The 23902-nt window shown below is 39.3% G+C and overlaps 3 protein-coding genes across 4 annotated transcripts in view; 1 reads left to right on the top strand and 2 right to left on the bottom strand.

The window, feature by feature from the left end:
• LOC134824930 (anion exchange protein 3-like) overlaps positions 1-14723 on the top strand; it is a 59918-nt gene extending 45195 nt beyond the window's left edge. The window contains exons 5-9 of the mRNA XM_063836944.1: positions 13217-13309; positions 13495-13571; positions 13779-13869; positions 14087-14169; positions 14342-14723. Of these exons, the coding sequence (XP_063693014.1) occupies positions 13217-13309; positions 13495-13571; positions 13779-13869; positions 14087-14169; positions 14342-14392 (395 nt within the window). The 3' untranslated portion in view covers positions 14393-14723. The remainder of the gene's footprint in view (positions 1-13216; positions 13310-13494; positions 13572-13778; positions 13870-14086; positions 14170-14341) is intronic.
• LOC134825376 (uncharacterized) lies at positions 4399-6147 on the bottom strand. The gene is made up of 2 exons (XM_063837554.1): positions 5095-6147; positions 4399-4938 (listed from the first exon to the last, which is right to left on the bottom strand). The coding sequence occupies exons 1-2, from the start codon at positions 6145-6147 to the stop codon at positions 4399-4401; spliced, it is 1593 nt and encodes a 530-aa protein (XP_063693624.1).
• A 123-nt stretch (positions 14724-14846) lies between the features above and the next one.
• Positions 14847-23511, bottom strand: LOC134824889 (uncharacterized). 2 transcript variants are annotated; one of them, XM_063836872.1, is made up of 13 exons: positions 23409-23511; positions 22747-22892; positions 22358-22483; positions 21566-21752; positions 21201-21347; positions 17522-17693; positions 17171-17242; positions 16561-16653; positions 16219-16368; positions 16014-16101; positions 15598-15721; positions 15260-15422; positions 14847-15087 (listed from the first exon to the last, which is right to left on the bottom strand). In XM_063836872.1, exons 2-13 carry the CDS (start codon positions 22878-22880, stop codon positions 14981-14983), a joined length of 1563 nt encoding a protein of 520 aa, XP_063692942.1. In that variant the 5' UTR covers positions 22881-22892; positions 23409-23511; the 3' UTR covers positions 14847-14980. The 2 variants fall into 2 exon arrangements, with proteins under 2 accessions (XP_063692942.1, XP_063692943.1); XM_063836873.1 differs by lacking the exon at positions 23409-23511 and adding an exon at positions 23058-23099.
• Between the last annotated feature and the right edge of the window lie 391 nt (positions 23512-23902).

Below are 23902 nucleotides of genomic sequence, written 5' to 3'. Positions count from 1 at the left end.
GTTTCCAACCTTTTAAGGATATTACTTATAACATGGGGATAACGGTTCTAAAGATCAAAACCCTGCAGAGTCACTTTATGTTACATGATCTTAATAGTATCCATTCAAAATAACTGTAAGTAAGCTCTAAACTTGCAAGTATTTTCAATTTTGACCTCTCGTTAATATTTGTCGTTTTCCCATGTGTTAGGCCATTCCTCCATGCTTCCCGTAAATAATTTGTAGTATTTAACATTCCAATGATTCTCAAATACCTTCTTCATCTGCCACTCTCTACCGTATCTCAGCTTTTCGTAAGCATTGTCGATAACAGTTGTATCATCATTGTTAATGTGCAAATTTAAAACATGGAATTTAGGACACCAGACAACTTTCTTGCTAGCAGCTTTCAATCTCAAGAAAATATCCTGATGTTCGTGTACTTTTAGCTCCTTGCTCCAACCACCAACTTCAAGAATATCTTTTGTCTTTGCCATGAAACTGTTACTGGTCAGATCGCATCGCAAACAATCTGGAAAGAAAGGCAAGCTCTGGTTAGCAATCCTGCAGGATCTCGAATAATGGTTAAGAGTTGGTTTTGATTGGTCACAACCAAATTCCATAAACCCAGGCCAGTCCATCGAGTCGGTTCTCCCACCCACTAAAGATAAGTCAGTTGTATCGAGTAGTTCTACGATTTTAGCGGCGTCCCACGATTCTGTGACCACATTGTCGTCGTCCATGTTTACAAAGTATTTTGTCGTTACCATGTTAACTCCTATCATTCTGCCTTCACTAATTCCAAGATCCCTACTTTCATTTATAACGTAATTTATATTTGGGAATCGGGAAATTTTGGCCACGATATCCGAGGGATGCGGGTTGGGGCCATCATCGATCACTATCATCGGAAGATCCTGATTGAGTACTGTTTTTATTGATTCTGCAAGTCTGAGAACCAGGAGAGGTCTCCGTGCTGTCTTCACCACCACAGTTACACATTCAGATAATATTTTGCATCTTTCAACTTGTATCTCAGGTAAGAGCTTAGCCATTGGTGGTCGGTTATTGGATGGCGAATCACAAGACTTATCTCCAGACGGCATTAAAAGCGCTGCTCTGTCACGTAGAAATGCACTTTCCTCAAGGAGATCAATCTGCGATGCATATTTTTTACATTTTTTAGTCAGAACTATTTTCTTTCCCAACCATATGCCTCCACCTCCTTCGGGAGCAATGCAGAGTACTCCACGACCATCTGCTTGATCATCCCTGTAGATGAGTCTACCTTTTTGATATATAGATCCCGCATATTACGCGGTCGTCTGTGTGTACACATTATCTCTAAAAAAAACTTAGAAAAAGGCTTTTTCTAAGTTCAAACTGATTGCTTGTGTACAATCTAGCAGTGTCAGACTGTCACCAGAGGTAGAGTTGTTGAATCCCGCCAAACCGACACAAAGTGAAAATTCTACAGATCTCAGAAATCTGTTGATGTGGTAGAAAGCTTGTTGTTTAACCGGTTTACAAAAAGACAGTGTAAGTCTCTTTAATTTGGAAATGCCAACACACAAGCCTTTGTCGGGAAATTGGAGACGATATTTCAATTTGTGAGAAAAGCTTGCTGATTGCTTTACTTTGTCGCTCGGTGAGACAGTTTTAGAAGTAGTGGCAGTAGTATTAGCTATATTATCGGTTTGGGAAGTGGTAGTGGTAGTTATAGTAATCGCTTTAAACTCATGTTGCTTCCTAATAACAGCCGCTGCCGAATTGTTTGAAACTTCCTTCAAGGCATTCTCTATGACACCTGCGCTACTGTTAGATCCTTCACTTCCTCCCAATGAACGCAACTGATGGGATTGTAGTTCCGACACTGCTTGCACAGAGTCCACATCAGTTGATAAGGACACGTGTGCTCCTTTGTCACGTTGGATAAGACTTTGGCAAAATAAAAATACGAGAAAAGACAAATAGGTTACGATAAGTATGTATCCAAGTTTTGAACTAAGATTATGGCATCCACGTTCCATATTAGCAACGTCAAATATCACAATCACTGAAAACACAATTTCGTAATGGTTAATGCTATGTAATTTTATTGTTCAAATAAGTGCACCACCTCCGGTGGGGACGGTATAATAAATAATGTACACATAATAATTAATAAATAATACCACATGGAATTGGAGAACAAGCATGTCATCGACAGTGAGTCCCTACTGATATCATGAGAATAACTCTACCATTAATCACGGTCAACAATTTTCTGGATATTCTCTGATGGTTAAAGATCAAACAGCAGATGAGATGTGATCGCTAAATTAAAGTTTAAGTGATATATCAATTTAGTGATGTACTATGATGTCGGTCCGTTAGTAGTGGGCACAGAATTCCATCGTCCATCAGTCAATTTCTGCATTTACCATTAAACTGCTTTCTTTGATCCTTGCTGTGGTTATTGAAGCGCTTCAATGATCATTATAATGGGTTAAAAATACCAATATCAAAAATAACGATATTTGACTAATTTATGGGCCAAAATCGATCAAATTAGGTGCGTATGCCCAAATATGGGCATATAGTTTTTAGCTGATAACTCCGTTATTTTTTGTCCAATCTTGATGACATTTCATATACGAGTTCAGGGGACTACTAGCTACAAGTAGAGCACCTTAAATCTGGGTTTTACGCATGTTCAGGGTATTTGGCTAAATTAGGCCTAATTTGGACCAAATATGGGCGTGGCTGCCCCGCGGGCACCGTTTGGCGGTTGGGGTCCGGGACCCCCTCAAAAGTTCGGTCACCGGCGCGGTTCTAGTTTGTTGGTCAACTGCTATCTCGAAACCAAGTTTCGCAAAAAAAATCCACCCCCCCCCCCCCCCCCCCCCCTTTAACTTGGGTACAATTATTAGACTGGAATCTGATTTACGTTTAGGTTTTATTCTCTCCTAATCAGTGCACAGGAGTGGCTTCCTGGGGTTACACCTCAGACTCCAGCTCTGGGACTAATCACATAGAATATAAATAAAGCACGGAGTGATAGAATTATCCTTGAAATGGGGCTTCTGATGGAGCACTGTGTGTCGTGTATGTGCCATTGTCCAGGTTCAATGGCTTCACATGTTATGAAGTATAAACTATGTACCAAAGTAACAATGGTTTTAAAAATACATCTTACTATATATATTATATAAAGCGAGACGATAGTTTTCCGTGCCATTTTACTGACACCACGGCATCAACTTTAACGCGACTTTCCGCAAAAACCGTAAAAGATATACAACAGCGATCGCGTCTGTATTCTGTAACTAAACAAAGTTATACAATAATAGTTAATAGTACTATGTACAGTATGCACTGAAGGGGTATCCTAGGAAGTTTCTTGCACTTTTAACAGGTACCCTTCCTCATTTAACTGGGGTTCGAAAACTGGACCTTCTGCGCAGAAGGCGGATGCTCTAACCACTAGGCCACCTAGCCCCTAAGGCTATAGCTATTATAGCTATTTTTTTGTTAAATTACTACCAAATCCAAATATAGCCAAATTGGTAAGATTTGTTTAAAAGCTGAAGCGTTTGAAGGGGGTCTAGCCTTTGCATATTTTTGTCCATTGTGAGAAAATACTACAATATAATCAAGGTACGATGTTGGATACCTGAGTTCTATATCTTTCGATAGCAACTCCATCTATGTATCTGCTTAGCTTCCATCACTGATCCTGGTACTTGAGATTCCAGGTGTGGCTTTAAACAATGTTTTAAGGGCCCAACACTCAGCTCACTCAGTTGATGGTAGAACAGTGGGTCTTTTTGCGATGTTGTAGCAGGGACTCCACTTCTTGTTTTCTCTTGCTAACCAGATTGCATAGGAACATCTGAGAGCAACCAAAGCCGCCTCTTGGAACACTGCTTTCTTTACTCTCTTTGTAACACCAAAGTAGTTTAGTAGGGCTGGTAAGGTATGATGCCAGAAGCCTCTACACCCAACCTCTACCGTAAAAAGCTGAGCTTTCCACCCACTGCCATGCAGCCCAGGAATAAGCTCTCTGTTGTAACGTGCTTGTTTACGTTCTACTTGGTCACTAAAGTTACTCTCGTCACCAACTGTCAACTCTACTAATATGACCACCTTTCCTTTATCAGACCAGACTACAATATCGGGACGTTCTGCAGTTCCGTAGATGTGCTGGGGGAACTGTGCTGGGAGGTCATCTTCGTCCCAGATAATCTGCCAATCTTGGTCTTTCTCAAAAGGGCTCTCTCTTTTCATCTTCGTCTTCGGTTTTTGGTAACAGCTGCTAGATGACTTAAAGCCTGTCCAGTCCTGAACTTCAAGTTTAAAATCTGTGTTGTTGAACTTCTCGATTTGATCCAGTAGGGATTTCGCAATGACCCGCAGCACGTTGTCATGCCTCCAATTCTATCGTTTGTTGTTCAGCGAGAAGTTGCAAGCTACCAAAATGTGCTTAATGTTGCAGTGTCTCCATCCGCAAAGTGGACAGTGTCCTGTGTCAGCATAGTTCCACAGGCTCATGTTTGCTGGAGTATTTGCAACGTCATGGGTTGCATTGAGGTGGAACTTAAGAAGAGCAGGGCTCATCTTGTAGTTGTAAATAAGGTTGTTCCAACCTAGGTCTAGCTGCATGATGTTTTCCCATGTTAAGAATTGTCCTTGAACTCCCTTGTCTACCAGTGTCAACAGGATATCCTGCTCTGAGATGTGGGATACCAGTTCTTTCAGTTTTTCCTTTTCACTGGCTACACTCCGCTTGGATCCCAAGCCCATCCTGCCTTGCACTGTTACCCCTACTAACTCTCTGAAGTAGAGATCTCTTTCTCTAGCACTCAGCTCCTTAGTGTAACCCCACCGACTGCTCCCTTCTTGTTTCTTGGCCCTGTGCTCGTAGACCTCCTTAACTTTAGGATCCTTGCTGTTCTTTAGAGAGTAACCTTTGGACACCTGAAGGAACTTGTATAAGTCCGATAGTCTTTTAAGATTCAATCCAAAGCAATCCTTATTTCTGTAAAGCACACTGACAGTAATTGTCTTTGTTACACCTAGCCATTTCTTCAGATACTTCGTACATATTGCTTCAAGATCTTTGACAAAACTAACCGGGAGATTGTAGATCATCAGGTCCCAGGAGAGCTTGCTGGTTAGGAGGTTGTTGTAAATCCAGCATTTCATCACTCCATTAAGGCCTGATCCGTCCACTGCCTGAAACAGTGTAATCAGTTTGTCTTCTATCAGCTTCTTGGTATCTTTGAGGCCCAGATCCACATATATCCAATGGCCAAGAAACTTCATCGGTGTATTTCCAATAAACTGGATTTGAGCTCCATCTATGAAAATTTCAGGGTCATAGGACACATACCTTCCATCTATAACCTTCATCCCCAGGGATACGCATTTACTCGGCTTGGCTTTCATTTTCCTTGACCAAGTAAGAAATCTTTCCATCACATCTATTAGCTTCTTCATCTTTTCCAGCCTGGGAGACATCAGAGTTAGGTCGTCAGCAAAAGCACGACTTGACGTGCTGCTAGAACTAAAAGACGGCTTGTAAACCAAGTCGCTTTGATTTTTCAGGAGATCCAATAGTAGGTTGAAAACTATTAAGAACAGTACAACCAATAGAGGGTCGCCCTGAAAAAGACCTAACATATAAAAGAACCAGTTTGTTTTCCAGTCCTTTGTCACCACTCTCACAATCAGCTCATCATAGTACTTAAACATATATTCTATGAGCCAGTTTGGGAACTTATAATGTCTTAGAGCATATATTATCAAGTTGTGGGGAACCCGGCCGTAGGCGTTCATTAGGTCCACCCAAACTGCAAAGATCTGTCGTCTATTAGATTTGGCATCCTTTAACTCTTCCATCAGAGCCTGAGTATGCTCGAGGCAACCTGGTGTCTTACGCAGGAATCCTTTCTGGATAGACGTGTCTATGTAGCTATTGCTGACCATATACTCTAGCATTCTGTCCGCTAGTAATCCCATCTGCAACTTCCCACTAGTGTTTGTTTTAGTGATGTTTCTGAACTTACTAGGGTCATCTAAATCCTCAGTTTTTGCTATCAGAATGGCTTCACCTACTCGCCATTGCAGCGGGACTCTCTGGCTTTCCCATAGAGAATCCAGCAATTTGAATACTGCTTTCGCCATTCTGGGACATCTCTTCCATAAGACCCAAGTTAAGTGTAGGAAGTTGATGATATACCTTATCGGACCTTATTTGGACGGACATTAAATGAACGGACATAATTATGAACGGACATTAATATGAACGCTAGAAGGCACTCAAAACCATCAAAAATCCGATTTTTTTCCATTTTTTAAGACTTTTTTTTTATTTCAGAAAATGATTTTTAAATCCATTTTTTATACAGTAAGTAAGAAAAGCAGTCGTTAACAGTAAAAATCTTAAAATATGAATTCTTATAGCAAAACTAATAGTTTCGATTAATTGCATCAATTATCACATGCTGTAAAAATCTCTTCGGGTTGCTTTCGGGTGCTGATTGACGTTGTCAACCCTTCCAGATCGTTGCTCTGCTTCGCAGAGCAACAACCTGTGACCGAACGTTTGAGGGGGTTCCGGACTCAAAGTTTTTCTACAAGTAAAAACTACTTTTCTCCGTGTTTTAAGCTATTTCGATCATTTTGAGCCAATTACAAAATTTTACATTTTTTCTAATTAGCTAATTGATAATTATCCAATTAACTAATTGTCTGACGTAAAAAGTGTCTTTACAACAGTTTTTCCTCCTGATAAGATGAACACCCTCGATTAATCTGCAAGCTTTTGCGATGATCAAAACTAAGGATATTCGACAAACAAGAAAGGTGGTAAAAAGTGGTAAAAGTGGCAAAAAGTGGGCGTAAGACACGTGGAAAAGTTTGGAAAAGTTGGTCAGCCATAAAGGGCACCCAATGGGACTCAAAAACGTCAAAAATCCTTCGAAAGCTTCTTGTGTCGGTCGATCGATTTTTTCAGTACTACGATCTGTCTGTACTATACTGTCCGTGATCTAGCTCGTGATGTTAAACGTGACCTTTCCTAAATCTTGACCAGATTCATGATCTTGTAATACTACAGAATACTACAGAATTCTGTAAAGAGTGATCACCGTAAAATTTACATCACGAACATCACGAACTAGATCACGGACTGTATGGTTATGCAATATTCAAATATATATTCAGATATATTCAGCTACATAACATTATCGTGGAGCTTTAGTTTAAAGACTGTAGTTTAATTGTTTCCAAGATTAGGTTTAGAAGTTTATTATAATAGTAATAAATGTATGTATATATGTATTATCTTTTATTTGCAACTAATTATCGGCAAAATATCAAAATAACATTTTAAACTTTGAACGAATTTGACTACCCTCTCCGCCATTTCCCTATTTTCTGTGATCAAGGCTTGTTTTTTTCATTGGGTCTTTCTATTCTCTAATTAGCTAGCTTTAAGTATGATGCTCCATGAACAGAGCTAACATTTTTCCAATTAATTCTTATCTGAAATATCGTATCGGAGATAATACACCTCGAATTTACATTCATATCATTTTCTAGTGACCATCATCAAATACCAACATATTTACACGTACGCGTACGGTTGTTGACTTTCCAGTAAAATGAAGCAGCAAAATGTACCAGAGTTTAAAGATGATATGAAGATGGAAGAAGATTGCATCCTACCAGAATTGATAAAGACAGATATCAAGAAAGAGGGCCTGGAAGATTACATCGTACCAGAATTGATAAAGACAGATATCAAGAAAGAGGGCCTGGAAGATTACATCGTACCAGAATTGATGAAGACAGATATCAAGAAAGAGGAAGATAATCTTGTTATTAAATCAGAAAGGTATTCGAATCCTACTTCTCAGATGCATTGTCCCATCCAAGAATCAGCATTACCTTGTCAACAGTTGGTTCATACTGATGAAAAGACTTACAAGACTGAATGTTCGTACAGTGCAAGCAAAACAACAGCTTTAGTTCTACATCAACAGATTCATACTGGTGAAAAAACTTATAAATGCTCTGAATGTTCCTACAGTGCAAGCCGAAAGAGAGCTTTAGTTTTACATCGTCGGACTCATACTGGCGAAAAAATGTACAGCTGCTCTGAATGTTCCTACAGTTCAAGCCAAAAATCAGCTTTAGTTTCACATCGACGGACTCATACTGGTGAAAAGCCATATAAATGCTCTGAATGTTCCTACAGCGCAAGCGTAAAACCAAATTTAGTTCGCCATCAGCTGATTCACACTGGTGAAAAACCTTACAAATGCTCTGAATGTTCCTACAGCTCAAGCCAAAAATCAGCTTTAGTTTCACATCGACGGACTCATACTGGTGAAAAACCATATAGTTGCTCTGAATGTTCCTACAGTTCAAGCCAAAAATCAGTTTTAGTTTCACATCGACGGACTCATACTGGTGAAAAACCATATAAATGCTCTGAATGTTCCTACAGTGCAAGCAACAGATCAAATTTAGTTTGCCATCGGCGGACTCATACTGGCGAAAAGCCATATAAATGCTCTAAATGTTCCAACAGTGCAAACCTAAAACCAAATGACAGTAAAAATACATATCGATCTTCTGAATGTTCTTATGATGGTTGTCATAAGTCAACTTTGGCTTTTCCAAAGCGGAACTATACCGGAGAAAACTCACACACTTTTCATGAAAAACAAAACGATAGTGTTGAAGGACCCCTTTTTGTTAAACCTATACCTTTCGTGAAGCCTCTAACATCTTTAGCTGAGTCAGCTGACTCCCTACTCTCCAGTTCCAGCTTACTTCCCGGTTCCTTCTCCAGTTACCAACCAACATCTCACTTGTCTCCCCCAGCAATAAGTGGAACAACAAATTTCTCAACAGTTAATACCACAAAAGCCGCCAAGGGGGTGGGTGGATCTTTTGACAAAATTCCAAAATGACATTTACTCTTAGTCGACGTCGAGTAGAGAACTTGGTACTTGATCCCCCCTCCCGGAGTTATAGGAAGTTAAATTCAATCTTCACTAGTCAAGTCACGGCTGTTGTACTTGGAAATCACGTTAAATTAGTTTGGCTTTTTGTTTACCCTCACCGGTGATGTTTTATAATTTTGCTTACAGACTATCGTGATTGCTTGATAATTTTGTTGCAGGCTGATGCAAATTTCGACTGAGCGAGTTCATATACTTTTGCATTTTCCCGAATTTTAGGTATTTTAAGTTGGGGAATGGGGGAAAAACGTGGGAAGGCGACACAATGCACATAGGTATGTTTGGTCACTGATATCACACCTGACACCATGCAACAGGTGCGAAGTAAAGCTCAAAAGTCAAAACCGTTACCGTGGAGCTTTAGTTTGGAGAGTTCTAGTTTTAGGGAGCATCCACATATCAGTATTACTATTACGTCAGCAAGTTTTTGGCCATTGTTTGTTGTTACCCAATCCGTCAATCCGTGTTAGCAACTGTTTTCACATAGCCAATGATAGTTCGTCTGGTGCGTCGAAGTCCTCCAAGGCCCATATCAGTTAAATCTTTCCAATTAATTTTAATCTGAAATGTCGATTCGAAGAGAGGATATCTCGAATTTATATTCATACTAGAAAGCCCGTGGTAACAGGGACGAAGCTAGTAGTATTCTTTGAAAGAAGGTTTTAATCGCATCAAAAAAGATCCATCCCGACCGAAGATACAGTCAATTTAAATATAAAACACTTTAAACACAACGTAATTACCACAAAACCGATCAAAATGACATTAAAACAATCTTTGCACGTGCATGTGTGCATTAAAACACCGTTGCTATGGAACCTTTTGGTTGTTACCTAAATTCCTATTTCTCATCTAATTTGCACGTGGGCGGTCGTACAGACAGACAGACAGCAGAAATAATTCTTTGAATTATAGTAGAGATTATTGTTTAGCGATGATCATCAAATGCTAACATCTCTACACGTAGGGTAATTTACTTTCCGAAAAATGGAACAGCGAAATGCACCAGAGTTTAAAGATGATATGAAAATGGAAGAAGATTGTGTCCTACCAGAGTTGATAAAGACAGAGATCAAGAAAGAGGGCCTGGAAGATTGCAACTTACCAGAATTGATAAAGACAGAGATCAAGAAAGAGGGCCTGGAAGATTGCAACTTACCAGAATTGATAAAGTCAGAGATCAAGAAAGAGGAAGATAATCTTGTTATTAAAACAGAAAGGTATTCGAATCCTACTTCTCAGATGCATTGTCCCATCCAAGAATCAGCATTACCTTGTCAATTACAGCTGATTCATACTGATGAGAAGTCTTACAAATGCTCTGAATGTTCGTACAGTGCAAGCCGAAAACACAATTTAGTTCGTCATAAGCTGATTCACACTGGTGAAAAGCCTTACAAATGCTCTGAATGTTCCTACAGTGCAAGCCAAAAGAGAGCTTTAGTTTTACATCGACGGACTCATACTGGTGAAAAGCCATATAAATGCTCTGAATGTTCATACAGTACAAGCGTACAACCGAATTTAGTTCGCCATCAGCTGATTCACACTGGTGAAAAACCTTACAAATGCTCTGAATGTTCCTACAGTGCAAGCGTAAAACCCAATTTAGTTCGTCATCAGCTGATTCACACTGGTGAAAAACCTTACAAATGCTCTGAATGTTCCTACAGTGCAAACCAAAAGATAGCATTAGTTTTACATCGGCGGACTCATACTGGCGAAAAACCGTATAAATGCTCCGAATGTTCCTACAGTTCAAGCCAAAAGATAGCATTAGTTTTACATCGGCGGACTCATACTGGCGAAAAACCGTATAAATGCTCCGAATGTTCCTACAGTTCAAGCCAAAAACAAAATTTAGCTCGTCATCAGCAACTCATACCAGTGAAAATCAAAAGCCTTACAAATGCTCTGAATGTTCCTACAGTTCAAGCCAAAAATCAGTTTTAGTTTCACATCGACGGACTCATACTGGTGAAAACCGGTGACCGACAACGAGGAACCTCTCATTTCGGCCTCCCACAGGTATCACATCACATGGCCCAATCAGTGACGTATCATTTGTGATGTGATCCATATTATAACCATCCTAACAGCCGGACAACCAAGAACCTGGGTAGGGTTCACATGACAGTTTAGTAAGTAGCTGTGTATTATGAAGTATATTAAGAAGTGTTAGACGTTGGAGGATCCGGAGTTTCCCCGAACATGGTCGAGGGTTTTCATCGTGGATTTAAATCCAGGGTGAATCGACCCAAGCCGACCGTGCAAGAGTACTTCCGTGCTATTAGGGAGCAGCAGGTGATCACTGATTACCATATCGATCGACTGGGTGTTGGAAAAACCCCTTCTAAGAAAAGGATTAGAAGGAAAACTTCCAATGACCAGTTGTTTCAGATCTGTTCCAAATACTCGGATTGCTCTAGCAAGGTTGACTATCTGTTTGAGATTGCCAAATACTTTTGATTGATTTTGAGTAATGTATTCTGTATGTAATTATTATGTTGGGTTTGAACTATCATTATCTTGAAAAAATCTTTGTCTTAATTAATGAGTGCAGAAATATATACAGCACAGCTGTGAAATCGGTGGACACCTGAATGTTTAAAGTATCTCCAGAGGTTCCTAGTTGTCGGGGATATGTCATGATTGGTTCCTAGTTGTCGGAGCTGATTGGATTTCCCAAGCTTGCATGTTAATTAGTTAACTAGGTAAAATTGAAAGGTTCCTAGTTGTCCGTCAGCCGTGAAAACCCATATAAATGCTCTGAATGTTCCTACACTGCAAGCGACAGATCAAATTTAGTTTTGCCATCGGCGGACTCATACTGGTGAAAAACCATATAAATGCTCTAAAAGTAAATGTTCCAACAGTGCAAGCCTTAAACCAAATGACAGTAAAAATACATATCGATCTTCTGAATGTTCTTTTATTGGTTTTCATAAGTCAATCTTATAGCTGCAGGAACTGGACGAAGTTTTTAACTCAAATCAAATTTAATGATCAAAGCCAAAAGCTGATGTAAAAGGTTTTGTAAAAGGTTTTGTAAAGTGAAATTAGTTTCTTATTTTCATAGTTAATATTCGGGTTTTATCAAGTTTTCGAGCAACTATTACATGTAAGACCTAACCTTCATTTGGATATTTAAAAGACAAATTAAATACACACAAGGGTTTACGGTAAGGTAAATCGGGGTTTACTGTAGAATCAGTAAAACCGCAATTTACCTTACCGTTAATCCCGGTTTACCGTACAGCCCATACTCATAGGGAGTTTAAGCAGACTGAAACTATTAATATTATATCGTTAAATTCGCTGATAATGATGATACTCATACATTGTACACTGTGTTCATACTTCAATTTAAAGCCGCATACAGTCCAGTGTGTTGATAAGAACACAACTGATACGAAAGCGAGTGAATTTGTAACGTTACTAGAATAGACTGTGCATGCAACTGTCGGAAAATCTATATATTCGAGAGTAGGTTGAACAATTAATACCAGATTATACGAGTAAGTTCTTTATTTCAAAGTTAAAGTCATAAAAGAAGCACAAGAATCGCATAAATATACTTGATTATCTAATCGATTGTGATAATTTTCTTGCTTGAATCATTTAAGTGGGTGGGTTGTCAAATAATTTAACGTTCTATTCGTTGTCGTGAGCTTTTAAAACCAATACTTATAAATGTAAAACTAAAAGAGTACGAAGTTCAAGATTAAATGTAAATTTTAATATATTGACAGCACTGCAGTGCCCCAAGCGGCACGAGGTGTTTGTCTGTGTGGTCCCGATAAGCGAAGCGAGCAGGATCTACACTTTATATTAAGTTAAACAGATGGATTGCATGTAGTTCATGACCATGTTTAACTATATGGCCACTAATTGTTTTTGCGCGTGTCACGTGATCATGAAAACCCGCTCCCTTATTTATATATAATAGACGGTTAACGGAAACCATTTATTTAAGTCGAAGTGTAGACTGTAGAGTGTAGAGTGTTGACGATGTCAATCCTTCGCAGTTGATCGGCCCAGTGGTGCGTCGCGCCGGGACTTTACAAAGACAGAGTCAGACACCTTGTGCCCCGGGGCTCGATTTTCCCCATTTATTCAATGACAAATCCTATTTAATTAATTGTCCTAGAATAATAAAATTCCGACGAAACTTCTCGTATACGTAACTATTTTCAAATATTTGTAGTTGTACATTTCAGGATTATTCATCCTGTTTCCCAGTGTGATTCAGAGTATTCCAGTAGCAGTTTTGTTGGGTGTCTTCCTCTTCCTAGGCTTCCTCTCCTTATCAGGTTAGATACACATTCAACATTAACATGTAGTAAACTGCAGGGCCAAAAATCCGGATTGTTTGAGAAAATATGAATATCCTTACAAGAAATAATAGGTAAAATGCTGCCGAATAAACTTAACTTTGAAATTTTTCAATCGATAATTTTCAAATCGTATTATTATTAATGAAAGAATCGTCCTTTAGGGCTGCAGTTTGTGAAAAGGTTCAAGATGCTATTCATGAGTGCCAAATATTTCCCCGACTACAGCTTCACTAGCAAGGTTTGATCTTGTACCTCAAAAGTTAGTTTTTTACTATATCGATTGTTCTAACTCGGTTACCTACCGGTGGGATGTAATATTATTATCCATATTATTATGGATCCGTGAGCAAATCATTGAAATTGATTTGTTTAATGAAGTTGAATATTTTGAACAAGTTTCAAGGAAATTAACAGAAATCATGTCACGTGTAAAATCTATTTTCAGGTGAGGACTGCTAAGATCCACACGTTCACAGTTCTACAATTAATTCTCTCTGCACTTATGTTCGGGATTAAGCTGTCGCCGGGTTCTTTTTGTGAGTATACAACTTGAGAAAATAAGTTTTTTGTTGATTGTACAGTAATTTTTTAATTAAGTAATACCGGCCATATAGCTGTGATAATGTTGTCACTTCGAAATGAACTGAGCTGTTCAAATTGTTGAATAAAAAATCTTTCTTGCATTGCAACAGTGTTTTTAATATATATAATATGTTAATATGTTATATATATAATATGTTATATCTGCTGCAGTGTTCCCCATATGTGTTATCGGTTTAGCCCTGATAAGACGCTACGCAATGAAATCTATCTTCTCAGAAGAGGAAATCGAGGAGGTAAATGTCATTAAGATTAAATTCTTGACTAACAAGTTATATTCTGCACTTATGAACACAATCACATAACTTGCAGTGCACCACCTTATCTCACTTTCACTTATTGTTTGGTAATTCCGGAGTGAAATTTTGCCACTCTTGTACTATTTGAAGCACAAGGAAATATTTTCAGTTAGACCCAGAGGAATCCGGAAGTGAGCTAGATGAGTCGGACCACGAGTAATTCATAGCGGGACAGTTCTAATTGTAGGAGCTTTTAATAAAGTTTATCTGAAATCTTAATCAGAATACTGAATAGAGAATTAATACATGATTCATGGATATGCAATTTGCATCAAATTGATAAAGTTAGGGCTACAAAGTTTGGGTTACAAAGTTCATTTGAATTACTTGATCCTTTGATTTTAATATATTTTGATCGGTTTGGGTCAGCCAATTAATTTATGTCGATATTTTCAGTACCCTGTACAATGACGTCGGTTCATGACTGAAAGTTTTTAGAACTATGTTTTATTTTAACAAGAGCTTATGAATTTTTGAAAATCCAAAATTACGTTTACGGTAACATTGACTAAGATTATTCCGCAACAATTCGGGTTGAACAACTTGTAGTTGGACCCCCCCCCAACAACTTGTGATTTGACAATGTGAAAGTCGCAAAATGGTAGACGGTAATGGAGTATAAAATTCTCGTCACTGTATTAGCACAATAATGAGTCAAATAATCAATCACTCGTATTACTAAAATACAATTACATATAAGCGGGAACACTGAGATACAGTCACGTAGTCAAGTGTTTTTTGCACTGAGTCACGTGTTTTTGGCAGATATTCGAGAGCACGTGTCTGATAGTCCTATTCCCTCGTCCTCCGGTATCTCCTCCTCGTTTATCACAGCTCTTATCGTACTCAGGGTTCCTGTAAAGTTTGAACTATAAATACAACACTATAAGTATAACAGATGGAAAAATGCTTGATAGGACGTTACATGTAACATGTTCTTTGTGATGTTATAAAGTTGATAGTACGGCTAGTTACAATTAACACCTGCAGTACTCCAATGATCGTTCTGCCGAGAAATAGCACTTACCCACTAGAATCTCTCCACCTGAAGGCACACAAACTGGCTCTGAATCCTCCTCTTTGGGGAGCTGGAGATACACGTGGCATGACGGTGACATTGGTTTCAGGAGCCAGCCTTCAGCGGTTTTAGTTAATTTTAGGTGCTGTTTCAAGATCTCTATACCCGGCACCTGAAATAGTTAAAATGTGTGTTTAGTTGTAGATTATTTGTTAAAAGATGCAATCGCACTCATCGCAGTCCTCAATTAGCTTTTGCGAAGACACGGCAGTTTCATGGCCCTTTTCGTTCGGTATATACCAACGGTTCAGAATTCATTTGATTACCCAAATTGGCAAAGAGTTTACCTGTATCTTAAAGTTGGACCCCTCCCCGGAGCCGATAGTGACGCTAGAGTTGAAGAGCACTTCTTCCTTTACACTCGGACTAAGTACCTTCATCACCAGCCCTTCGTCTTCTTCAGGAGCGTAGCTGTGGGGGGATACATAGATGTATAGATAGAGTTTGTAACAAGAGTGGGATACAGGGTGTCTCTAAATAATCTTGCAAGGGCCAACTCCAAGGATTCTAGTCTTGCAAGGATGTACTTTTTGAGTAACTTTTTATCCATTTGTTTAAACTTGATTCTGTAAACATTTATTGGTACTCGGTAGTTCTAAGGTTTAATGGCGTTTTTGTACGTTGCCATGGCCCAGGACCTTGTACCTATCTGATATCACGACTCACGTGAAGACTGAAGATAGAGAACTGAAGTGTGCCATACCTGATTCTTATTTTAGCCATGCACTGAGAGGCATTCCTTCTGGAAGCAATACTGATCCACTCTTTTCCTAGCAACAGAGTTGAAGTACCTAGCGATGGAGTGGGTTTAACATTTTTAACATTTGCATTACTTTCATCATTTGCGAAATTCGGCTATAACTTCAGCTAACATATTTACAATTTCCTGAAATTCTATTAAAACTAACCTCTGGGCATATAGATGGGAGCAATAACAGATACGAAAGTAAGAGGATGACCCATACTCTTCACACTGACACACAGGCCACATTCGTCAGAGTAATCTGTTGATATTACACAGTGCCCGTTCTCTGACCCCTCTCTCAGCCCCTTGATACCTGGTCGAGTCCGAGACGATCAGTTAGATAGTTAAATAATTAATTAGATAATTATTTTATGTTTTTTAAGAACAAGCATATTGGCTTTTTAAAAAAAAAGCTCCAAGATATAGTAAAATTGGCATCAGAGACATCAGTAATAATATTTGCTATAATACCACTACCCCCCCCCCCCCCGGCCCCCCAACTAACCTTTGTCTCCTCTGAAGAGGACACTGTTCTCACTCCTACAGACTATAAAACTGTCCTGATCTGACATGCTCACCTCAAACGTCTGGCTCTTCCCTGCACACAGTAGATAGTGTTAAAAAAAGTCGAAATTCGGGATCATGGCAGTAATAACTTTATTTTTAGCATGAAGAATGAAGATGCTTTGCCTGCATTTAGACTTTAGAGTGTGGCAACCCTTCAAGCTTCAAGGGAATGATGCCAGGGAAATCTATGTTTTTACGTGAATGTCACGCCAACGTCAAACGATTCATAGTAATTGTTTGATTATGATCTATCTTTTGCACGTCCAGTATCTATACTCTAAAATGTAAATCATCACTCGGCAGCGTTTGAAATAGCTATCTAATAATTGTGGCTAGTTCTTGAGATGGTGGTTATTACTAAGTTAGCATGCTGTTTGAGAATTCTGGTCAGTAGTCACAGCTCACAGCACTATATTCCGTTTGAAGCGAAATTTTGTATCAGAGAAAATTGAACTGGGGAAGTGAGTTATTGAGTCAATTTGTGTCTATCAGTTGAACATGTCTTGTCTCCAAAAACAAATCGTGTTAACATACATAAGAACACATACCTGACTGATGTTTGGAAGTGCACTGTAGCGTCGCTGCACATTTATACCATCTACTTACTGACGTCTTTAATCCTGTAATAGTAATACTGACGTCATGAGTCCTTATAAGGACATGAGCCCTTAGGGTCTGAAGTCCGCATGAATATGCGGTCAATAATCGAGCATCAATAAAGTAGAAAGATAAGCTGATAAAATCTACTACATTTACGTATGATAACCCATTGAGTTACATCGCGATTCATTTCATAGAATACCTGAACCATTTTACAATTTACGTATTCAATTTTGATACAACCTGATCCTTGAAAAAATTGTAACCAAATTTTGAGCAACATTAAGATCCACACTCACGGTTATGTATGATACTAGTGATCTGCTTGATGTATTCGCCGACTCCCCCGATGAAACTGAACTGAGCCACACTCTCCAGCCCAGGGCAGGTGTCTGATAGGTATTTGGGAGTAACTCCGTTTAGGATGGGTATGATGTTCTTCAGAGAGGCTCCGGGGTTTATTTCTTGATCCTGGTGTGGGACGGTGGAGAATTAATTGTAGTTTTGGAGGGATCCCGGTCATTCTATAAATAGTTTGTTATTCATCCAGATCTACTTCTGTTTTCAAAATGATATTATTATTGGAATATTGTACAATTATGGGGGGGGGGGGGGGGGGGGGGGGGGTGTAACCCAAAAAAACCCAACTCCTACCCAAGAAAAGGTAATACTGGGATTGGGTTTTTTTTGGGTTTTTTAAACAAAATTTAAACAAAATTCTAGCCATTTCATTAATTGTATTGAATGTGAATTATTTCCCACTGAGTCTTACCTACGTGTTGTTCTCATGTCTTAACTTAATAGATAGTTTACATAGTATATGAGTGTGTTTATATTGATAGTATGTTATCACGATAGCAAACAGGATGTCTCGATCATCGAGATATAATCCATATGAATGCACAAAGTGGAAATGTGCCAAATGTGGCAAATGTGTTCTCCTGTCCATGTCATGGAAGGAGGCTATGACGAAGGTCAAGGGCAAGTCAAAGCACATGACTTAAATTACTTGACTTAAGGCGGCTTCAGAGTCCGAGTCTCAATGATGTGTCTCCAAAGCTTTCTGTCCGCCATAAGCTCCTTAATCTCCCCAGTGTTCTTGAGTACGGTGTCACTTATTAGGTTATCGACGAAAGTGAGCGGTGGTCTGCCCCTCCCTCTGGTCCCATGGCTAGGTTCCCGAAGGAGAAGTTGGTGTACTGCCAGGTCATCATATCGCTGGATCTCTGCCCAGCCGACCTCATTCTTCTGGCCTGTATCTTCGAACTAACTCTTGGGAGTGATTTAAAGACCTATTTGTTGGTGCGATGTTCTCTCCAGTCCACGTTTAGGGCCATCCAAAGCATTTTACTGTAACATCCGTCTATTCTTTTCAAAGATTCTGTCATTGTCCACGTTTCCGTTCCATACAGGAAGATTGATTCAACTGTAGCCTTGAAACAGACGGATCTTTAAATCTCGGCGCAAATTGGACCTCCATATAGCCTTCATTTTGTTGTAGGCAGCCCATGCCTTGGCCTTGCGTACCCTAAAGTCGTGCTCTGTTGTACTTATCCAGGCTCCTGGGTAGAAAAAATCCTCAACTTCCTCTAAGGCATGTCCGTCCTTAGAAGTTATTGTGTGTGGCTCCTCTTCTACTAAATTAACAGTAAGATGCTTGGTTTTAGACAAAAGAGATTTTCTGCCTCCTCATCAGATGAGGCTTCTGTAGGACTGTAGCATGTGATGACAGTGAGCCTGCGCTTTCCATTGAAAGACATGGTGCAAGGATCCTTGCGCTGTAAGATTTTATAAGACTTAAATAGCCTCATATGCTGTCCTCGTCAAGATGATTCCTACTCTCCCATTAGAAGCGCCAGCTGCGTTTCTCCACGCAGATGAGGTCACTAGATGAATCCCTTTGTTCATCTTTTCTATCCTGGTAGGCTCAGAATGCACTACATGATGTTCTTGCAGGCCAAGGATGTGCAGTTTGATTCGAGAAAATAGTTCTGCAAGTTCGATGCGTTTGTGCTGTTCTCTGGCTGTTCTTATGTTAAATGTGCTAACCTTAGCAGTCCTTTTACATGATACAATACAATTGATGTTCATATTTTTTTGATGTTTTCTTGTTTGACTTTCTGTAGAAGTAGGTTGTCGTGTTGTGGAGACCGAGTTATCAGCTTCTGTAATAGCAGCGTAATTACCCCGGCAACCACTTCCACTAGAAAAATAAGGGGCTTTAACCCTTAAGCTGTTGATAAGATTCATCTTGACTTTTCAGTTGGCTCACAATCCTGTGCAGTCCCCTGCACATTGGCAGTGGATTGTGTTCTTAACTCTTGCGCCACTAAAAGAGTAAAAGGTTAAGGCAATCCGCTTGAACAAAAGCCATCTTTAACTCTCACCATAATATCTTGGGTATCTTGAGCATGTAATTGCACGAACATATGCTATACAAGACAAATGTGACACTTCCTTTTTCTACCAAACAGCATCAGTTGTAATCCTTACCCAATCGTCACCTGCTCCAGTGTGGGACTTTCCGATTTTATCCCAAAGCATAAGGAGGTTAGAGTGAGAACAGAGCTACACTTTAGCGGGGACTAACCCTTCCCCTGACTACCTCGTTACCCGGTACCCCGGGCATAGGGAGCCGTATCCTGACTACCAGAGTGTGGTCCAGTCTAGCTGGGTCATAGTAGACTAGGTTAAACAGGGTAACAGCCAACACCTCTTTAGCTACTGTGCAATCCACAGTAAAGATTTACGAGTCTCAAAGCCTCTTGTAGACCAAGAGTTAAGGAGTCAATAGATCAAATTATTGAACTTCCGGGGCTCAATGTCTCCCGTCGACCGTCCTGCCTTTAGCCTGGACCCCCTGTCCAGTATCCAGTCTTCACCACGTGGAGGTAGTGGCTTTCATCATGCTGTCCGATGAGTGTCTGGAAGAGGGCACCAGCAGGATACCCCTTTTCAAAGTTCTGGGAGCCTCACATCAGACCAGGGCTTCCACCCAGCTTCTATCCAGCGGTGACGCCTTGGGCCACCTAAGCTTCACACAACCATTGAAAGACCACCTGCCTACTTGTAAAAATTTTGATGATGCGATAAGAACACTGTAACTTTGAAGGAGAGTCTTTCCAACCATCTTCTGACGGAGCAGAGAGTGACGAAGCGGAAACAGATGATGAAGAAGAGGAAGTGGAGGATATTGACTCATCAGAGGAATGGGCGAAAATAGTAACTGTGTATGGTGATGCTCTGCATCATGATACGGCTGTTGAGGTTTGCCTCAATGGAGGGCGAGATCGAATGCCATCCCAGTCAAGATTTTAGCGACTCCAGGGCCATAAACAAGCGAAGATATCACTTAATATCACATGTGATCACGCAGCTGATGGTAACTGCAAGATTCTTTCAGTTGGAGATAGAGCATGGTTTCTCGTTAAGCGGATGATCAGGAAAACGGAAACAGAGATCGTGAAGGTGAGAAGAAAGGCTTTATTCCTCTCGTACCGGTTGCGGTCAGGGTTGGGGTCATCAGTGAGTTGCGTCCCTACTAACTCAATTTGCCATGGCCATCGAAGTGAGCATTACATATGACTGATATCATATCTGGATGGCCAACTTCTTCTGAGCACATCAGTGAATAAAATACTGCTTTTAGGTGATATTTAAGCGATTATATCTATTGTGATGTTGTAGTGATAAACAACAACAGTGATGTTGTACTGATAATTGTTTTGCTAGGTGCCTACATGATTTTATTTCCTTCAAATGAAAAATTTGTAAAAAACCCAAAAAAACCCAACTCCTACCCTGAAAAAGGTCATACTGGGATTGGGTTTTTTTGGGTTACACCCCCCCCCAATTATCAACTTTCGTGGTTTTCGAAACAGCTGTGTGGATGGATGACGTCCATAATAAGTTAAATTACTGTCCAAGTATTTACCAATCAATAGTAATACCACTGAGTAATTTGAAGACCACACAAACCAGTAAAATGTTGAGCTCTGCCGTCAGATCCTGCTGGATGTACGACTTGCTAAGTATCGGTACACAGTATCTGCATCTCAGCGGTTCTTCCGTCCAGATCTCCTTGAAGTCCCCAGATAGAATCGTTACTCCCTCTTCTTTTAGTAGCTGTATTTAGTGAATTTATGGTTTAAATCTTTCAAACTGGAGCAACCCTATTATCTGTCTTACAACTAATTGACGAGAAGTTTTAGTTAGATTGTCAGCCCACCATACAACATGTTGATTTAAAACATCACAAATCTACAAAAAGGTCTAGCAATCAAGGCTACCAGGGATGTTTGAATTTCGTGATATTTACATCAAGATCTGTCCAACAATCTCACCTGGATAAGGTACTCCGCAAACTTCCTGTCGGCATCAGTGTAGTGAAGGTAAAGATCGTAATCATGCTCTTCAGTGATACCCACAGTTTTGTACTGGTTCCTTGGTACCAGGAGTATTTCTCCTGTCTTACGGAATGTTTCCATAGTATGCGCGTAGGCTGACTGCTTCCACTCACTTTTGTAGAATCTTTTAAGAGGTAGAGGTAAGGGTAAGAATCAATATTATGATTAGATATACTCGTATAGAATTGGAACCCGATAAATACAGTCGCAGTAATTTGTAGCTTTATAAATTTGATAGGAATTGATATCAACGTGTATATTCATACGTAAAGAAGCATTTTTAAAGATATTTTCCGATATCCGTCACAACTACAAGAGATGATGTATCTAAAAGCATTTTAATTATGAAACAATTTATTGATGTCTAATAATAATAGATGCATGTCTATAGAAATATTCATACTTTTCTTTCTAGACATTTGTAATAAAAGCTTTTTTTATAACAATTTCTAGTATGCATAATGCATCAGTATCATGAGCCAATATTTCATCCCCAATCATACAATACGTGATATTGAAATGACCACCAATATGCAATACAATCCTCTAAAATCAAATCTTTCAAATTATCTGGACTTGTAGTTTATTTGGGTTCCAAATCGGATCGTTTAGTGCCATACCGCCCACCGCAAAATCTCCAACCCCACATTAGCACATAATATTAATAGATTTCCTCACTAAAAGTTAACTTGGATGCAATCTAAAATAATGTGAGGAAATGAAGCTCACCTTTGCACGTGATCAACGAGATCAGGTCGTCTGATGCTGGTGAATAGCATGTCCAGGTAATCACTGTGAATCTTGTCCTCATCTGTTAGATACGAGAATAGATCTAATCCGTCCTCAATGTTATATCTGAGGATTTAAGTCAGATTACAATTACAACGTTTCACATGCCAGTATTCATATGTTGGTCATTTAAATGAGAGAGGTTCATTAATCATTGTAATGATAAAATAATGTCAAATAATTGCTATCTCTTGTTTATCTGTTGTTCCAAAGTTCAAATAGCTAACATTTTTTGGTAGCTGTTTGACCTTTGGTAGGAGCAACAGATAAGCTGGAGATAGCAATCATTTGACAATATTTTGTTAACATTTAAGTGTAGAAACAATTACCTGAGATGTGGTGGAACGTTTGCTATAGCTGAGAGCGTGGTGACTTCCCTGAAGTTCAGTTGTGTGTGAATGTGATACAGCATCATAGTGATCGGATCTACTTCATCCTTTTCTCCTGTTATAGTCCCCAACATTGTGCCAGTACACTGTAGACATTTGGTTTAGTGAAATTATTTTAAAATCTTATTTGTTGATTGATAAGAAAATTAACTCGCATCGGCCAGTTGATCGGAGATTCTTATCATCAAAAGAAACATGTGTTCAGTTGTATGCTTTATGCCTGCAACAGCTCATGAAAGTAATTGCCGTACCCAAAGCCAAATTGGTCAGGAAAGGTCACTGAACCTTGTAGCTGTAAGAAGCTGAAATAAAGCAACAAACTAGGGATACTAATTTACAATATTAGAAAATAAACTATCTAAAAAGTGCAGACAAGAGTTGGTCAACAGTCGCTTATCAATGTGTCCTGTAACAAGTACACAACGGTCACAACTGATCGATATCAAGCATTGAAGCAACACCCTAGCCTAGCTAGATAAACATCAAATGAATCAGACCGAAATATTTAGTTACAGCTGGTGTACACTTAACCATGTTAACATGCTAAATTCAAAAACATCCGTTAAAACTTATAGAGATTTTAAACAAGGAGCGGAGGTTACCTAAAGTTCCGGTTATTCAGTACGGTTTATTTCGATAGGACGGTGGTGCAGAAAACAAAGTGTTGTACTCGAGAACATGAACAAACTTTTTCTAAAACTTGATGTAGTATTTTAGCAACAAGCTTTCTTTCGGATGCTGCACTTTTGTCGTGCACAAAAACAGAGCATGTTAAAGCTTTATAAAGGAGCAAAATGTGGGACATAAGCAATTCTAGCTGTGTTGATAATCTAAAGGTCACGTGGCAGTGGTCAATGGGACGCTAGACGTCACATTACGATGTGGCTGATGCCTGATTATAATAATTGCAATGACTAATGCATGATTAACACAGCTCTTATGATTAGCAATGTGTTAACTTGGTGACGCGTCTGTTTTTAATGACGACAGTGTGAGTGGGAGCTGTTAAAACAATGATGCAAATGGTAAGTTCCTAAAAGTTACCTGGTTGATGCAGTGTCACATGCTTGATCAGACTTCAAATTTTAAATCTGTA

Source organism: Bolinopsis microptera, chromosome 13, assembly GCF_026151205.1.
Source record: "Bolinopsis microptera isolate Bmic1 chromosome 13, MBARI_Bmic_1.0, whole genome shotgun sequence".
NCBI lineage: Eukaryota > Metazoa > Ctenophora > Tentaculata > Lobata > Bolinopsidae > Bolinopsis > Bolinopsis microptera.
The sequence above is the reverse complement of the archived record's forward strand: the minus strand, read 5'-3'. Positions and strand labels throughout refer to the sequence as shown.

Excerpts from the sequence above, each read along its gene's own strand:
- LOC134825376 (XM_063837554.1), bottom strand. The coding sequence starts at position 6,147 with ATGGCGAAAGCAGTATTCAAATTGCTGGATTCTCTATGGGAAAGCCAG. Across the intron at positions 4,939-5,094 it reads TGATGATCTACAATCTCCCG|GTGTCCAAAGGTTACTCTCT; the intron begins GTTAGTTTTGTC and ends AAGTTCCTTCAG.
- LOC134824889 (XM_063836872.1), bottom strand. The coding sequence starts at position 22,880 with ATGTTGGGGACTATAACAGGAGAAAAGGATGAAGTAGATCCGATCACT. Across the intron at positions 17,243-17,521 it reads CACTAGTATCATACATAACC|GATTAAAGACGTCAGTAAGT; the intron begins GTGAGTGTGGAT and ends TTACTATTACAG. Across the intron at positions 15,722-16,013 it reads ATGGCTAAAATAAGAATCAG|CTACGCTCCTGAAGAAGACG; the intron begins GTATGGCACACT and ends ATCCCCCCACAG.